Genomic DNA, 18,803 nt, shown 5'->3' with positions numbered 1-18,803 from the left:
AAAAAAAAAAAGAATTAAGATACCTGTTTTAAGAGCTTGAAAGATGGCTAGGCAGTTAAAAGCACTTGTTGATTTATAGAAAACCTGGGTTCAGTTCACAGCACCCACATGGCGGCTCACAACCACTTGTAACTCCAGTCCCAGCGGATCTGATGCCCTCTCCGGCCTTCTCAAGCACTAGGCACACATGTTGTACACATACACACATCAGGATTCACACACATACACACACAATAAAAACAAATCTTTTTGTTTCCAAAAATAACTGACTTAGGAAAACGGGTCAAAGATAGAAAGGTCAAATTTTAAAATCCTATAATATTGTAAGCTGAAAAGAAATCTCTGAATAATATGGTTAAAATTAAGTTTTATTTTATATTATTTTTGTATTTCCCATTTGTCCATAAGGAACAGCTAGGTAGATTGGCACATGGGACATGGCAACATGATGATATGGGACACAGCTAAGTAACAAGGTGGGAGATTTTTTTCCCTCTGCATATGGCCAAAGGCAGCATTTGCTGTCACGTCTACCATGAGAGTCTAAGCATATCATCATGCTAAGTCACCGCACACCATGAAGATCAGCTCCCATGGTCAATGCCAAAGAAGAAACTGTTTCTATTACTTGTGTAAATTACTTTTCTATTGCTGTAATAAAATACCCTAAGGAAGGATTTCCTACCCCACCCCCTCATAGATTGAGGGTACAGTCTATCATGGTGGGGAATGCAAGGCAGCAGGAGCTTGGAGCAGCTGGCCACACTGTGCCCACAAGCTGAAAGAAGAAAGGGATGAATCCTGGCCTTAGTTTACCTTTTGCCTTTTATTCTGGACAGGGAAGGTGCGGCCCACAGTGGGTAGGTCTTTCCACCTCAGGTAACCTTGTGAGCTAATCCCTCACCCTCCCAAATGCCCAGAAGACAGATGACTGTAGAACTCATCAAGCTGACAACCAGGACTGCCCAGCATCCTATTTAATTACACATTATGACTCAGGGTCGAGGACACAGTCCAAGTATCACTATGTCAACTAAAATAGATCAGTAGCTAGTCTAGACTTCTTGAGTCCACAAGACCTAAGTTTAGTAGGGAAATCAGTTTCAACTAGCTAACAAATTCTCTGAAACAGACAGACTGACGTTTGGGCAGGGTGAAACCGCACAGCCACCTGTCACAGTACTTCCGCATGTCTCACAGAGTTTAAACGACCTTTGCCTACCTTGACTCCACTCACTATAGGCTGTCACAGAGAACTTCTGACCATCCAGGGTGTAGAATTCTCCTTGAGCCAGGGCCTTCCCGCCAGTGCTATGGTTTTCATAGTTTCTCACAGATTCATTGCAGGAAGAACTTCCACCATCGATGACACCAACCAAAGCCCAAGCTTGCCTATAAGGAAGAAACAGCAAGCACAGCTGGTCATTTGTCATAGAAATGACCCAAACCCCAGACGTGAATATGGTGGGAGGCTGGTGTTGAACATCTGTATTTCATCTTTCACTTTTCCCATGAGGCTGCACTTCTAGGCTTTTGCTAAAGTAGCTGATGGCACAGAAGCAAATGCACCTGACTTTCAGAAACTTGATTTTCCAGCTTTCTCACAGGCGAGACAGTGGTGACTATGGTTTCCGTTAGTCACGGACTTCCTGGACACAGACCATGAGCATATGTCAATCTAGCTATAAATCCTTGTGCCTCCTACAATGGCTGTCATGTGCTCTCTTGTAGAGTCTGGTGTAGGGTCTGGTGGTTATTGTTGTTGTTGAGAGGCTAGCCCTGAACACATTATGTAGTTGAGAGCATGACCTTACATTCCTGACCCTCTTGCCTCTGGAGCCACGCTGCTGCGACTGTCATCACACCTAGCTTTTCCATTTGTTTGGTTGCTCTCATTATATTACTAGGGATAGAACTCAAGGCCTGAAAACCAGAAGAACTCATTCTGTACCTGAATGTGCATGTAGATAACTCAACACTGGGCTGAACGGTGGCTCTCAAACCTTAGCGTCAGAAGGACTGGAGGGAAGAACGGTTAAACCAGACCTCTTCCCCACTCCCCTGCCACCACAGCTTGGGAATCAGAGGATCAAACATCTGCATGTCTAGCACATTCTCCAGTGATGCTAAATGATGCTACTAACCATGCTAGGAGAAGAACCCTTAGGGTTTAGGGGGAGGGCTCAGTCAGTGGAGATTTGGACAATCATAAAGACCTGAGTATAGATTCCCAGCATAAAGGTACAGTCCAGGGGTACACAACTGTGATGCTGGTGTCGAGGGGCAGGCAGTGGGCAGATCACTAGAGCTTACTGGCTAGCTAGCCTAGGCAAATCTATGAGCTCCAGGTTCAGTGGAAGATGCTGTTCCCAAAAAATGAGGTGGAGAACAATTGAGGGAGACACTAAAGATTTTCCAAGAGCCTATACAGACACACACACTCACATACACACATAACACATGCACACACACACACATACACACACACACACACCTCTAATTTAGAAATCACAATTTGCAGTAGTAATTATCATGCTTATGACTAGGGTCCTACCCTTTGAAAAACCTGATCCAAGACATGGTAGACATTAGCAGTTTTTAATGTCTTTGTTATTTGGCAAGGTTGAAAAATCACTCAGTTACAGGTTTCTAAACATCCTTAAAGCCACAGAATTACAACCCAACAGATTTTCAATTTTACAAACAATTACCTGCAGAGAGCCATATGTTTAAAAATGTCCTCTAACTTCCACAATAATAAATACCCAATGGATGCGCCCAAGCTTGTGTTCAAAGTTACTCAAAGAAAAAAATATAGCAACAAAAGCCAGGAAATTTGCCTTAAGCCTCCTGGTTCAAAACATGAAAAGAAAAATGTGAACTTCCTACTCTGGGGGGCGGAAAAATACTAAACATAATCTCTGCCAGACAGATGGCTTGATACTCAGAGATAAAAGTTCACTAAGCAAACCTACTTACAGCCATCCAAGCCTTGCAGCTGCCCCTGTGCGGATGAGAGGCTGAGAACCAATCAGGGCTGTTTATATCCCTTGATGCAGCAGAAAGGATCAAACAAAGAGTGCCTCCACCATTATCTCCCAGTAGAGAGGAGAGGAAGACTGTGAGAGGCCTCCTTTACTGACCAGAGCTGCCTCAGCAACTATGAAACAATGTTCTGTTCTATTAACATTATGTCAAGAACACTCCTACTTCTGGCCTCCACTTGCAAGAAATTTCAATGCACCCGAACAGTCCTCAAAGGGGTGACTGTTTATGAGCACTGGTGATAACGTCAGGGCCAGTGAACACTCCTCTAACGTCTCCATTTACTGGGTGGTGATATTTTGAAGAGAATTTAAAAACCAAGGAGATGCTCTGCTCACAACGTCCCCACAAAGGCCCACGTATTGAAGGCTTGCTTCCCAGCCTAGGGAGCTACTGAGCAGTACTAGAACCTGAAAGAGTTGGTAAGGAGAGATGGACTGGGGTAGCCAGTTAAGGGCTGAGAAGTTAATAGCACTGGCTGCTCTTCCAGAGGACCAGTTTTCAGTCCCCTGCACCTAAGAGAGGTGGCTCAGTACCTGGGTCCATGGGATCTTACACCCTCTTCTGGCCTCTGTGGGCACACTCACTCACTTGTGGTATCCTGTGTGTATCTTGAGAACAGCACAGTCCTCAAGTCCCTGCAGGCCTCTTGTCTCGGGGACGCCTGCCTCTTATTTCCCCATGTCAGTTTTTGGCTGTTGCTTCCCCTTCTTGTATTTTGACATAAAAATAAACGGCAATCCAAGATCATAATAGACTCCTTTTCTTCACTAACATTATCTTCAAGAATGTCTACACATAATATTGTGCTCCAAAGGAAAATCTAAATGTGTGTGTCCTTTCAGTGTGCAGTAAAGCCTGTTCTGTCATTACAGAAATTTCTCAATGATTCTGGGAATATTCTGCAGAATTACAAATGTTGGGTTTCTAATTTCTTCCTCCTTTCTTCTGTTTTATTTTGTTTGTTTGTTTGTTTGCTTGCTTGTTTGCTTTAATTAAATGGTGAGCCAGGAACTTCCCTCAGCCTGAAGACAGCATTAGGAAATCAAGGTTGGTTAGCAGAGAAACTAGAAGCCGAAGTGACTCCTGTAAGAACAATTAGCTTAGCTCTCCAACTTTTGGCTGCCTCTCATGTGCCAGAATTCAACAGACCTGAGCCAATAAAGCAAGTGGAATCAAGCTAGCATGTAAAGGATTCCAAAGGAATTAGCACGCTAGAGATTCCAAAAGGAAAAAGGAAGCCCATGCAAGCCTACCCCTCAGGGCTTTTATGACAGGCTTTCCATGGCACACTGCCCTAACCTTTCAGCTCCTCGGTGGCTCCAAGAGCCTAGCGTCTCCATGAGCCTAGCCTTCGGTAGGTTCTAGTTCATTATGCTCAGAAGATAATGGTGAGAGGAAGGCTCTTCAGAGGCAAGTTATCTTCACTCTGCCCATTCTTTTGCAGACCCACATCTCTGTGCTTTCCCCTGGCCCTAGAGACCATTCACAACGGGCTTCATCAACCCAAGCCAAGATGTTCTGTGTATATCTAGTAGTTAGATCCACGGTTCAGACAAGAGACTATCTGATGCACCAATGTAAAAGACCTTTAGTGGGGGGAGAGGGGGGTCATGAAGCCCGCTAAAGCAGCATCAGCTGCCTGTGGTTCTTGGTTCGCCTTCTCTGCATTCACAGGATGTAGGCTCGAACACAGAGCTGGGAGGAGAAGAACAAGGTCTACCTACCTGTAGCCCAGACCTTGGATCAGTTTACTTCCCAATCGGTCCTGGATCATCTGGATTGTTCCCTGTAACAGGCTCTTGACTGCTGAGTCTCCAACAGCAATAGCAACAATCCGGCCGGGATCCTGAGCTCTCAAGAACTCCTGCAGTCTCCTGCTCTCATTGTGGTACTCGTGGGTATCGAACTTCTCGTATTCTAAAATTCTGGCTGTGTCTTGGTCAATGACCCTCACATTAAGGCCCCGGGAAAAGTCCTTCTCGAAGGCATACGACCCAAAGGGCAAGCCTGAGGAATGCAGAGTCCTCGCCAGCATCGTCCATGATGTCCTCTGGGCCCCGTGTAACTCCAGTGTCCCGCCAGCCTCCACGCCAATAAACTTCTTGCCAAATGTTGGCAAACTTTCATGTTCATCTGACTTGCCATACAAGGTAATTGTCACTTTGGATCTATAGCGGCATTTTTCTGCTCCAATATGAAGCGCCCCACCATCCTGGATCAGGATGTATCGAGTCCTCAAAGTTATATTCTTGGATCCATCTTTATCATCCCCAAACACAAGCAGACCTGCAAGGAACAACTACTTAAACCTTTGGAACTGTGTTCTAGCTAGCAGATGTGGGTCCCTGGGGATGGCCCATCAGGGTGACAGGCCCCCTGGTTCCAATCCCAGCTGCTTCCTGGCTGCCACCATGATGTGGCCAGCTGCAAGCTCCTCAGAATAAGACATACCATTGTCCATGCTTCCTCTGCCACTGTGGACTGTTCCCTCTGGAACTCTGATCAAAACAGACTGCTCCCTTCAGCCACTCTGTAAAGCACTTAATCCCAGCAATGAGAAAAGAATTGGGCATCCCTTTCTTTGTCTTATGTCTTTCTTAAGCATACTACAGATATTCTACACGGGGAACAGCAATGTCTCACACATTACAGAGCATCCATGTGGCACCCACAGACAGGGACTATTACCTACCTCCATCCTGAATGACTATAGAGTCCACTGTGGCATCTGAGGTCAGGCGGAACAAATCCCCCTCCTTGATAACAATGTGTTTCGCAGAATCTTGTCCTGGATCCCAGTTCCTGAGACGAGGGTTTTGATCTGGACAGTTCTCTACAAAACAATACAACCCAGATATAGAATACAAGGTGACGAAGTGCAAGAAAACCAGGAGACCGGCCACGCCCAAGAATCCCTAGTGCTGAACAGAGATCTGCATGGAAGACTCAGAAATGGGGACTTCCTGCACCGGGAATGGCGCCCCTTCCCAAACACGAGAGGTATCAATTTTTTACTTTAATATATCTTTAAAATAAATATACTGAATATATTTAAGATTTATATGAACTATTATATTAGACATTAAACATATTAAATATTAAAATATTTTAAAATATTCTAAAAATAAAAATAAATATAAGCAAAAAAATTAAGTTACCAGCACCTGGTTCAGGTGAAACTTCACAAGATAAAAATGAAGTTCCCCTAACTACCCACTTTGGAAATAAACAAGAGTAATTATCAATTTCTCTTGGAACCACACTATAAAGAAGTTTTTAAGAAGAAAATAATAGGCTGGCAATGTAGCTCACTGGTATAGTACTAACTTATCATGCTTGAGGTCCTGGGTTTGATTCCCATCCCCACCCCCTCTGTCTGTCTCTCTCTCTCAACACTTTGACTAATGGAAACAGAAACTGTAGAAATTTCTAACATGTGCATTATCTTCACAAGTTCCTTCCAAAACGCAATGAATCGGAGAGCAGGCGGTACCAACACCTCTTTCCCCACATGCACACTTTCCCAACACAACTGCAGAATGCAAGTGGCCAAAGCCACTTCCTGTTTTTCAGAGATGAGGAAATTAGGAGTAGAGAAGCCGCCACAAACATTACTTAGCAAGTTGAGTGTCATGGATGTGCCGCATGAAGAAATGAGGTCCGTTACTTGTAATCTTCCTTTAACAGAATTGTAACTTGCCTCTTACTTAAATAGTAGAGAACAGAATGACAGCTGTTTGTGTAGGAAATATTTATAGGGGAAAAAAAAAAATCACAGCTTCACATTTGATCTACTAATAACTCAAATTTATCGAAGGTCATTTCTACACTCTGTAATAGATTCTATGAATTTTTGTAAAGTATAGACGGGACAGGGGACAAGGGAAGGTCAGGGGGATGGACGGGACATATTCCTTCAAGTCTATAAATTAGCCTGGGGGGGGGGGAAGCCATCATGTATGAAATAATTCAATGATAAATTATGTGGTCCTTAATTTAGGTGCAAGTATCCTCAGACAAAGGAAGAGAAAGCTGGAGTTACTGAGGCTGCATCACAGACTCAGAGCCCAAAGGATGGACAATATGTAAATCAGAGGAGAACAAAGAGGAGATAAGAATTCAAGAAATGTTGGGGCTGGAGACAGAACAATGAACAATGCTTAAGAGCATTAAGAGCTCTTACAAAGGACCTGAGTGTGGTTCCCACCCCCACATCTAGCTCTCAAGTGCCTGTAACTACAGTTCCAAGGGATCCAATATCCTCTATTGGTCTCTGAGATCAACCCACACAGGTGACATGCACTCACACAGATACGCAAACACACATTCATGAAAACAATAAAAATACCTATTTAAAAAAAATAGAAGAAATATATGTATCTCCCCCATCCTGGTCCAATTATTATATTGCCTATGTCTAAATTAGGCACCTGTATTTAAATTAAGGAATGAGTGGCATATGCTTAGGCCAATGAGAAGACATACTGTGTTTCGGATGAAGGCGCCTGTGTGAGAGTAGAGTACTGGTAAAGGAGAAGGGCATGCTAAACCTGCATTCTGAGCTTGTTCCCCCAATGTTGTCATCTTCCTGCTTCTAGGCACCTTATGTTATCACTTATGTTATCACTCTAAAGTGGGAGCAACTACAATTAAATCAGCATCACTAAGGCCTTGGCATCTGTTTGATGGGATTGTTCTTCTCATACCAGATTCATAAAGAGTCTTTAACTCTTCACATTGCTCAGCGATCATTATTATACTAAAGGCAGTATCCTCGGGGCAGATGGGGTGCCTCATGGCTGAATCTTGCTCTACCAAAAATAAAACAACTTTTCTTCCAGCTCCGAATTCTTTCATAAACATACAGCAGGGATTCTCCATAGTGTTAGATAAGAAGCAAGTGTGTGTCCTACTGTGTCACAAGCTACTGAGAAGGAATTCCAGTCTGTGGAGACACAAAGTCCACTGTAATGGTTATGTGTATTCTCTTAATTGCTTGAAATCAATTCCTAGAGAGCACACTTCATTAGAACCATCACCCCCAAATATATAAATATAAATATAAATATTATATGGGAAGGAATTCCAGTAAAATATATTTATATGAGAAACTGCATGATGTGCAGAAAACGTATGATGTTGATTTAAAAAAAATCAACTTGGCCAACCCCATCTTCCAGGCTAGCCCAGTTGTGGAGTAAGCAAGCACATCTGTAACAGCAAAAACCACAGTGAGGCTGACCATAAAACCTTTCAGCAATCATTTGCACTTGTATGGCCAACAAGCGAAACTGAAGGACACCAACTCACTGAATCATATCTGCAGCCTGGTGGTTCAGATGGACGAAGAAAATTCCAAGGAAAGCCACAGACTTCAGTTCTGATTTCCCACTAGTCTGCCTCCCCTCTCCTGAAGATTATTTGGAAAATGTGAATCAGAACTTGGTTATTATGTTTGGAACTGGGAGTAGAAATTCAGCTCTCCGTGTAAGGGAAATCAAATAAATTCATGGTGTGGCCAACTGGCTCAGTCAACAAAGAAGTGGGCAGGTTCATCTCTCTTACTCCTGTGTATGCTCTTAGAAATGTTAGTAACTACTTCCTCTGGGACCTTAAAATTTACAAAATCCTTCAAGTACCCTGAAAACCTAATTAAAATAATACTTGAAAGTTTTATAAAAGGCCAAAGGGGCCTCAACTGCTTCACTGTTATATCCAGTTAAGGAGGTGTCTACTCAGAAATCTGTCATAGACTTTGTTCATAAAAAGACAGAAGACAAAGAGGTGCTCAACTCTCTTGTAATAATAGACCGGACGGTCCTCTACCTCACAGCCCCAGGGACTCTGAGTTTTAGAATGTTCCATAGGTACTTGTATGAAGCTAATGTTGGCTGAAAACATATTGAAGCTGACAGGCAACAACTTTCTCCAACATACACACACACAGACATATACACACATATTCACTCTCTCCCTCCTGCCCTCCCCCTCCCTTTCCTCCCTCCCTCCGTGTACGTATGTGCGTGTGTGGTGTGTGTGTGTGTGTGTGTGTCTGAGGGGTGGAGAGTGAGGGACCCATGCATGTGGGGACAAGCCAGCAACCTGGAGAGTCAGTCATCCCCCAGTCAGGCTAGGCTGCATTCAGATTCAGGAACCCTCCTGGTGCCACCTGTCCAGCACTGGGATTACAAAGCACACGCTATCACACCCAGTTTTTGGTTTTGTCTTCTTTTTATTTATTTATTTTTTTTTTGGTCTTCTTTTTAAAAATTTTTTTTTTTTTTTTTAATTTTACTCAGATCTGTTTGTGAATGCATGGCAGGGGAGCCCAAGGGAAGCAGAAGAGGGTGTTGGAGCCCCTAGAGTTCCGCGTGGCTGTGACAAACCTCGCACAGGTTGTGGGAACTAAATGCAGATCCTCATCAACTGAATTCTCTCCTCAGCATTGGTCATTTAGTTTCTGGCCTGGTTTCTTGATAAGCAAATATCATTTAAGGAATTAAGGTTCCCTCCTGGTCTTCAGCTGTGGACAGAATGGGTAGACTGGACAAATGTATCAACTTACACATCTGGGGCAAGTTTAAGGATACATTCCATAGCTCAAAAGTATTAACAACTTTTTGTACTGTTTATCACGCCTGTTTCAAAGCACTAAACAAGATCTTCTTAGTCACGTTCATTTTATCACTATATGGATAACTAAATAAATTTTTTGTGGTCCAAAACTCACAGCTCCCACCAAGTACAATCCTGTACTCCCATGGGAATTTGTAAAGAACATTTACAGAGGTGCTCCAAGAACAACTTAAGCCCTGAGACACAGTGGAGGGGGAAAAAGAAAACAGAAAGAAAGACAATTTACATTTACAATTTCCCACAGATGCTTCAAACAAGTGCTGTCATTCGTAAGAAGTCACACCTCATCCTACCTGTGTGTGCACTAGGTAGCTACAGCCAGTCTCAGCAACAAAGACCTTTTTCTTTAAAGTGTGTTACGTTCTCCCCTTAGCTCTTCTTTTGGACTATACTCTCTCTCTCTCTCTCTATGCGCACACAACACACATACATCATTCCCATTCACATACCATCTGGAGCATATTTTGAGGATATTCCCAAAATGACTGCAAGTGCCACAAAAAAGGAGAAGCTGGTTATAGCGAAGCAGATGAAGGTGTTCTTGTGTCTCTTGCGCTTCTGGTTCTCCCTCGGAGGCCGCTGCTCCTCCGGGGAGAAAGCAAAGGTTGCTGGGGCTTCTTGGCTCCTGGAGGTCAGTTTGGCTGAAGCGTGGTTCTTTGGAGGAGGAGCGGGACGTAAGGGAACCACCTTCCCGGGAACATAACCAGGTGAGCGGTGGCCGTTTCCGTTTTGAGGCTGCAGGAAAGCAGGGGAGTGTCCCCTGGAACCAGCAGCATACATGATACCCTGTCACTGTGAAAAGGAAAAGAAGGTTTTGAATGTGTACACTGTAATAGCATTAAGACTTTGTTTTGAGACAGGGTCTAGCCTCAAAGGCATGACAATGCTCCTGCCTCAGCCTCCCAAATACTGGAATTAGAGGCATGATCCCAGCTTATTGAAAAACATTTTCAGTGCTGGGGATCAAGTCCCTTGTAGATTCGAGGCAAGCATTCTACCATTAAGCCACACCCCAGCTGTCAAACATGCAATGTGCTAAGGCAAGCATAAATCATCTTATTTTTTTATCCAGTGGCATTAGTTATATTCGTAAACTTGTATGACCATCAGCACCATCCTTTTTCAGGAATTCTTCAGTGCCCTGAGCAGCAGCATCACACCATTAGCACACTTCTCCATCCTCACCTCAGCCTGACACTGACAGAAAATACCAAGTCAGTTACATCCCTGATTCAGTTAACTGGGTGCTGCCACCTTCAGTGTTAGCTTGTCTTCTAAGGACACTGCCTCTCCTCTCCACTCCACTGCAGAGCACATAATTGCATCCTACAGCCACCCATGGCCTGGGCTGTGCTCTAGAACAATTCAGTTAGGGCAGTGAGGCTGGGTCAAAGCTGCTAGAAAATTAACATTCCCAAGGGAATCTAATGAGCACCTGGAGCCACCTGCTCCTGCCAACTGTTCAAAGTTTTCAGAATGGATAATAAGCATTTTAAAAAACTGTTAGAAATGGAGATTCCTGGACTCCTTCTTATGTGATTCAGGCCCAACTACTGCAAAGAGGACTCCAGATTCACATATTTTAAAAACATACTTTGAAAGGAAGGGGCAAATCATATATTACATTATAACCTCAACCTTCTCATATAAAAGAAAAAATATATGTCTATAAAACACACTCTGGTGACACTGAAGCAAGTGATCACACTTTGAGCCTCACAACCCTAAACTCTTTAAACTGAAATTACAAGTCCGTGTATCCCATGAGAACCCAACAGATACCCTAGGAAGTTCTAACAGACAGGCATTCAATTCTGGATGTTCAATTCCCTGACTGGGGCTATCTCGTGGTTAAGCAGTTTAACCGTTTCTTCCCATAACCTCACTTACATACAGACTCTGAATGCACTCAGTATGAATGTTTAGCCTGGTGTGGTGACATGTGCCTATAATCCAGCATTTGGAAGGCGGAGGCAGGAGGATCAGGACTCCAGTGCTAACCACAGCCACACAGCAAGTTCAAAGCCAACACGAACTATAGTAGGCCGTGTCTTCCCATCCATCTCCAACATCAACCAAACATGAAGGTAAAAAAGAATCTAAAGATTTTTTTTTCTTTTCTTAAATCCTAAAGTAGTCAAAGTTCCAATGATTCTTTTAAACTAAAATTCGGGCTCTTAACAGTTTACAAGGGCATGATCAGAACCTAACTGGCCTCAGACAGTATGTTAATTTCTGGGATTTCCCATGAATAAGTTCACTGGACTAATGATACGTGATTCTTTTTGAGCTAAGGAAAACTGATACCCAAAGGTCCTCCTCCTCTTGGTGTTCATCATAGTCAGCCCTAGGAAGAACAAGTTTTGAATGAAACTGTTGATTTAGTAGGGAGAGAATAGGGAAAGAATAAAGGAGGGGAGGAGGGAGGGATGATGCAGCTAGCTCTACCATAATGCCTTACTACAGTGACTGTTGATAACTATGATGCGCTCAACAACTTCAGAGAAAATGACATCCATTATATCCCTCCCTTAACAACCAGAGCACCCCAGGTCACCTGACTTTATCTCACAGCCTCCCAGTAAATTCCCCATCTGCTACAAAATAAAGAACAAGAAGTTAGTGGTCCAGGGAGCTTCCAAGTTGCTCTAAACAATCAGCAAACCCATTAAACATAAACTGGTCCACAATAAGTACTTCCAGGACCCAAATGACATGGAAATGAATGGGGACCGAAGAGAAAAGTCTAAGCAGGAATTGACCATTGTCCTGAGTTGGTGGGTCTGTCAAAATGACTAGATCCATGAGGCTTGATGTGTGAATAAAAATAAAAGCCATTGTTTAGATGAAGCTTGAGATTGTTATTTAAATGAAGCTTACACTTAAGACAAATTAAAAAAAAAAAAAAAAAAAAAAACCACCACCGTCAAAGGTGCTATAGAGGAAAACTGCCCGTGTACCAAGCAGCAGGTCCAAACAATGAGCACAGCCAAGCAGTGTGACAAAGGAAAGCTGCCCATTAGCAAAGAAAGGGTAGAGGGGATGTTCCTGGGGCCAGGCTCGCTGGGAGGGGGACACAACTGTCATGATCTGCTATGGAGGGGGTCGGAGGATGCCCCTCGAGCTGCAATCTGTCTGCTTCATTGTCTCAGGGTGAGAAGGGCTGGTGTTATTCATCAGACTGAAGGGCCTTTTCGGGAGATAATGTATCACACCAGATGTAGCCACACACAGAAAAATGAGGAGAGGCTCCCGGGAGTCACCAATCCACTGGAAATAACAATAATGCGTCCTCAATGTCACAAAATGACAACTTAACATGAAAATTTAGAAGGCATCTACCATAAATGAGTCCTCCTGAATCCATTAGACTGCTGGCTGAAAACTACACATTCTGCAAGCCACAGTTCTTGTCTTTGAAAGTAAAATAGCACTCCCACCATATTTTAGGATAAACAATACAAAAAATAACTTATATTCAGTGCATGAAAACCATTAAAATTGTAAAACAGACACATGCCTCCTTCAGGTTTCATTTAACATTTAACATTGACTTTAGAGACCACACTACGAATACATTACTTTAAAAAAAAAATATCAACTGCCACTTAGAGATTTAAATTATTCATGAAAAAAGATGTGTCACAAATTCAGAAAGCAGCAACACTCACGCCATTAGAGAGGGCCATTAGAGGGCTGTGGCAGAAACCATGAGGGTCAGACAAGAGCGTGGCAGCACCCTCTAGCTTCCAAACTGAGTTTAAATCCTTTGTTTGGAAGAAAAGGTAACTTTCACCCAGGAAATTTCGCCAGCCAACGTGCTGTTCAGCCTCCCGCCCCTGCTCTCAACAATAACTCTGGCAGTGGAAGGGCACTGGTGTCTCCTCTGGTGTCCCAGCTTCAGTGTGAGCAGCAGGCACCATCTGGGTTTTTACCCGGGCTCATGTTTCACTTTAATGGTGTGAGCTGGCATCACCAGTCATTACTTAAAGGTCACTCTTGTAGTGAAAATCAGATTACAAAGAATGGGCTCATCCATATTTTATATACACTTTAAAGACTGATATGGCATGGCACTGCCCCTGGAATAAACAAGCCAGCCACAATGGGAATACCCAAGTCGTTTGTGTAGAGATCAGAAAAGCACTCCACATTTTTAAAGCATAATTTTGGGTGTTTGATTCTATTTCAGAAATCCTTGAGACAATTATCTTTTTTTTAAATTTACTTGTTTTTATTTTATGTGCACTGGTATTTTGTCTGCATGTACGGCTATGAGAGGATGTCACATCCTGGAGTTACAGACAGTTGTGAGCTACGATATGGGTGCTGGGAATTGAACCTGGGTCCCCTGGAAGAGTAGTCAGTGCTCTTAAAACCCTGAGCCATCTTGTCCAGCCTCCTGAAACAATTATCTTATGAATATATACCTAATGACATAAAAATATTAGCTCAACAGACTTGGTTATAAACCAACAAACAAATAATTAGAAATACTTACATGAGCAATATACGTAAATATTTAAGACAGATAACTAAAGCAGTTTCTAAGACTATAAAAGCCTTACTTACAAATGCTGATAAACATTAGGAAAAATAAGCATTCAAAGAAGTATGCAATATGTATTTTGTTTTTCAATTTTCAGTCCCTCCTCACCCACCACCCCAAAACAACCCTAAAACCTCACTGTAATTTAAATAAAATATTTTTTCTTGGGAAACAGCCATGTGCATGTCCCACAGACAGCTGATGGAGAGCCACAGATTAATGTGTGTGGTATACACGTGCAGTCAGTTATCGCACAAAGCAATTATTTTCTAATGATGATAATGTTAAAGGGAGTTGTGAGTTTTAAATTTTAAGAAGGGCTGGGGCTTAGAAAAGGACTGGTTTGGGGTTTTAAACAATTGAAAACTGTCTTGTTTAAGAGACCAGCTAAAGAGCCTCTCAGCTCCCATTGTATTTGCTCTTCCTATACTGGTTAAAGTCTTGCTTTGACCCTTATGCTTTGATTAATTTATGTCATTATCTATCTCCTTCCCCTTGATGTTTACACAGGACCTCATAGACAGTAGGTGCTCAATAAGTGGTTGTTGTAGCCTACAAATTCCTGCAAAGGAATTCATCATAAATGCTAGGAGAGGTGGTGTGTGTGTGTGTGTGTGTGTGTGTGTGTGTGTGTGTGTGTGCGCGCGCGCGCGCACACGCGCGCTTCAAGTATAATAGGGCATATATTTAATCTGTATATGTACACATGCACACACACATAGTGGAAGGAAAACAGAATGGGTGAAAATCTGTCTAATTTTGTGTTAATTATAATCCCAAAGAATCTGTTAAACTAGAGATTTCTGGGTTTCTCTCCTCATTGCTCCTCTCTTTCGCCAACCTGCTCTTCTCCACACCCTTTCTTCCTACTCACTCCCACAAGAATTTTCCATTTAAGCCTTCAATAGCTTTTAATTTTATTTTTATTTGATGTTCATTGGTGTTTTGCCTGTATGTACATCTGTGTGAGGCCATCAGATCCCCTGGAACTGGAGGTACAGACAGGTGTGGGTGCTGGGAATTGAACTCTCATCCTATTACAAAATACAGTTCTAGCCTGCATTCTGACAAAGAGGTTGAGTCCCATCTGTAAGAAGGAATCCTACAGAGAGGGTGGCTAACTGGCTGGCTAACCTTGCCCTTTCACAGTGTGCTATAACGGTTTCAACCACACAGTATAATGGGAAACCTTCCCCTCTATAATGCTGGCAGAAAATGATGAGTCGGATGAGAGGGAGAGTCCCCTGTATGTGGAGATGCCAGATGCACACCACAGGTGCTCATTACTTACAGAGTGATGGAGGACACTTGGTCCTCTTCTGAAGCATCAGTTTTCCAAAGGAGCCAGCCACACCACCCACTGCAGAGGCCCCCACTGTGCTCCATCAGACACACACAGCTCCCAATCATACGGAACACTCAGTAAGAGTGCTTTGTTTATACACCTTTATATGAGGATCTATTTTTTAAATTCAGGCTAGTAGAAACAGCCAAGATACCAGCATAATCTAATCAAAGGTTTCTTAGCAAGGTGGTAATTTTTGAAAGAACCAACGGAATAGTCAACAATCTTTGCTTCTAAGAATTTCTGTCCAACTGGTTGAAATTTGGCTAAGCTAACATTCTGTTCTGTTATGATCTTAGAAAATCTTTACAATGTGATCATTATTGTATCTAAAAAGTAAAAACATGCAATAAAAAGTAAACTATTCCAGAAAAAAAGGGGGTACATAAACGATGAAAACACAGAATACAAAATATATCTGAACTTCTGACCCAATCAAACCATTAGCTCCTAGCTGTGTTGAATTGTCGATTAAGAGGCTAGGGAGACCCAACAAAGAAGAGCAGCAAAGTGACTTCCAGGATGGTAGTTTGGTTTGTCTTAAAGAGATAATATTAGGTGTCTCCTAGATCTTCTTTACATAGAGATTGTATCTGCTGCTAAAGAATGTGTAGGGGCTGGAACACACAAAACTGCTCAATGAGAAGTAATCTTAACACCTGGGGGCTCTTTAGGCCCTTTAAGATTTCAAACTTTCAAGTATATATTTACATATCATCAGTGTCAAGTAAATTGTGTACTTAAACACATAGATTTCTTTGGGACAAAGAGAGGTTAGGAAGTTTTGTGTGTGTGTGTGTGTGTGTGTGTGTGTGTGTGTGTGTGTGTGAGTGTGTGTGTGTGGATGTGTGTGTGTGTGTGTGTGTGTTTGTATGTTTCGGAGAAAAATGGAATACTACACACTGAATTCCTATAGTATAAAATGTGTTTTCCTACAATAACCACAGTGCAGAATTCAGCATGAATCCGATGTCTGTACATACAATGGCTACGGGAGCAGACAGCAGGCTGAGAGAGCATCAGGCCCTTTCACTCAGAGCTGAGATTTGAATAAGCACACCAGTCCATGTGCCCTGTTGCTACAGGACACACCCTCCATCGGTACACCGAGCCTCTTTTTCCTTTCGGTCTCATCATCAGGGGATGTCACACTCCCTGCACTTTATCTACATTGAATCCGATTCACTTTCAGGAAGCACCATGTACTAAGCCAATGTTCCCAGGTTCAAGAACAGAGAAGCCCTAAGTACACGCCTCCTCCGACACAGGAAAGGACAGGGATTAAGAAATGAATTATTAGCCAGGCAGAAGTATCACACGCCTTTAACTCCCAGCTCTGGGAAGGCAGAGGCAGGAGGATTTCTGAGTTTGAGGCCAGCCTGGTCTACAGAGTGAGTTTCAGGACAGCCAAGGCTACACAGAGAAACCCTGTCTCTCAGAAACCAAAATCAGGATATTTACAAATGTCTGAGGCCAAAAGCCAGTCAAGTGAGTATTTCTATTATTGTTAGGTAAGTGGCTTTTAAGCATTTGAATTAATTGTTATGTTCCTGTCCTTCACACTGTATGAGGCATATAACTGGCAATAAATATTCTGAAGAGTGCTTTCAACTCTGCTAACCAAGTCCACAAGAAGCAGTGGGTGGCAGACTCTAGGTCCTCAACAGCTGAAAGAAACCAAAGGTATCCATCACACCCTTTAGGAAAAACATTGCCTAGCTATAGCCTGCGGGGCTGTGACAGCAAAGACTATAGCTAACACCACTCTGGCCCAAGCAGAAATAAAAGCAAAAGCAAGGGGGGAGGGGGGGACACGGATGACTGAGGAACTGTCAATTACGAATGGCGTCCCTCTAGAGTGAGCTCCTGCAATGGGACCAGACCCTCTAGAGTGAGCTCCTGCAATGGGACCAGACCAAACTGGGTTACGTCCCTTGTGCTCAATGCCACATAATCCGACTGTAAATAAAACAAAGAAAAAGACCTCAAAACAAAAAAATAGCCCCTAAATACAGGGGATGGCAGTCTATCTGAGCCCTTGTAGTAAGGAAGGGCCCTTCTGCCGCCTCAGGCAGGTGCTAACCAGTCAGCTTTTACGGATTGTCCCATTTCTGTTCCATTTTGTGTTCCTACCTAACAAAGCCCACGGGCCTGCTACTGCCTTTCTGCAGAGAGCTGCCTCCATTCAGGAATCCCAAATAAAAGCCAAGAAGATCCACAACTGCCCTCAGTGCGGGTTCCTACTTCAGAGAGACCTCAAAGGCTCCTCAATCTGAAGAAGCAGACAAAGAGAGGGAAGGGTTATTTGCATCTCGGCCCTCCCCTGTTTCTTTTTTCCCCCCAAGACTCTTCCTCAGATCCCTTTCCTCTCCCTTCAAGCAGTCTCTTAGAAAGCTCCTCCCCAACCCCTTCCAAGACTCCTTAGGCCACCCTCCACCCCAGGCCCTTTTTCCCCATTGGCTAGAAAGACACAAGAGAGGCTTCCAACCTGCTGACAGTGACAGATGGCGGTGCAGAGGCGCACAAAGGAGGCTCCTGTCGGTCATACCCTTGCAGCTGACCTTCCAAAGAAAGACCCAAAGCCGGGCTCTGACCTGAAGGAGGCTGATTTAATTAACCCAGGAAAGGGCAGGGCTGCCAGCAGCCTGCACTGGTTGGCTGCCTTCTCTGCACACTGCCAGGGACAACCCTTTAAAATGTTGCTCAAGAAGAAAGCACCAGGAAGTTATGTGGGGAGAAGTCAAAGGCTGAAACAGGAGTGTTTGCCTAACAGGCACAGATTCACCACAAGATCATAATCTAGTGATATACTAACATTGAAATGCCGTGACTCACAGAATAAAGACGGTTCTGGACGTTTTTCAAACCAGGAAAGATTAGCAAAGACAAGCGAAATGATCTAGGCTATTCAATCACAGGACCAGGACCCAAGAATACCACCACCCTTTCCCTCAACAGGAAGCTTTCTAATCTGAGAACGCAAGAACAAAGTCCAGTTTGTTTGTGTTTGCTCTTTGACACAGGGTCTTTTGATATAGTTTGGCTATCTTAGAATTTAACTATGGAGACCAGGTGACCTCGAATTCCACCTGCCTCTTTCCTGGGATTAAAGGTATACAACACTGTCTTAGTCAGGGTTTCTATTCCTGCACAAACATCATGACCAAGAAGCAAGTTGAGGAGGAAAGGGTTTATTCAGCTTACATTTCCATACTGCTGTTGATC

The 18,803-nt window shown here is 43.3% G+C and overlaps 1 protein-coding gene across 3 annotated transcripts in view; it reads right to left on the bottom strand.

The window, feature by feature from the left end:
• The window catches only part of Cemip2 (cell migration inducing hyaluronidase 2), an 82,277-nt gene that overhangs the window by 56,378 nt on the left and 7,096 nt on the right, over nt 1-18,803 (bottom strand). For 2 of the 3 annotated variants that reach the window (XM_029535278.1, XM_021220364.2), the window contains exons 2-5: nt 10,134-10,476; nt 5,741-5,881; nt 4,773-5,334; nt 1,223-1,392 (exon numbers count right to left, since the gene is read on the bottom strand). In XM_029535278.1, coding sequence (XP_029391138.1) covers nt 1,223-1,392; nt 4,773-5,334; nt 5,741-5,881; nt 10,134-10,464 — 1,204 coding nt within the window. In that variant the 5' untranslated portion in view covers nt 10,465-10,476. Of the gene's footprint in view, nt 1-1,222; nt 1,393-4,772; nt 5,335-5,740; nt 5,882-10,133; nt 10,477-18,066; nt 18,155-18,803 lie in introns of those variants that run through there. The other variant, XM_029535277.1, reaches the window with a different exon arrangement.

This window comes from Mus pahari, chromosome 1 (assembly GCF_900095145.1).
Source record: "Mus pahari chromosome 1, PAHARI_EIJ_v1.1, whole genome shotgun sequence".
NCBI lineage: Eukaryota > Metazoa > Chordata > Mammalia > Rodentia > Muridae > Mus > Mus pahari.
The sequence above is the reverse complement of the archived record's forward strand: the minus strand, read 5'-3'. Positions and strand labels throughout refer to the sequence as shown.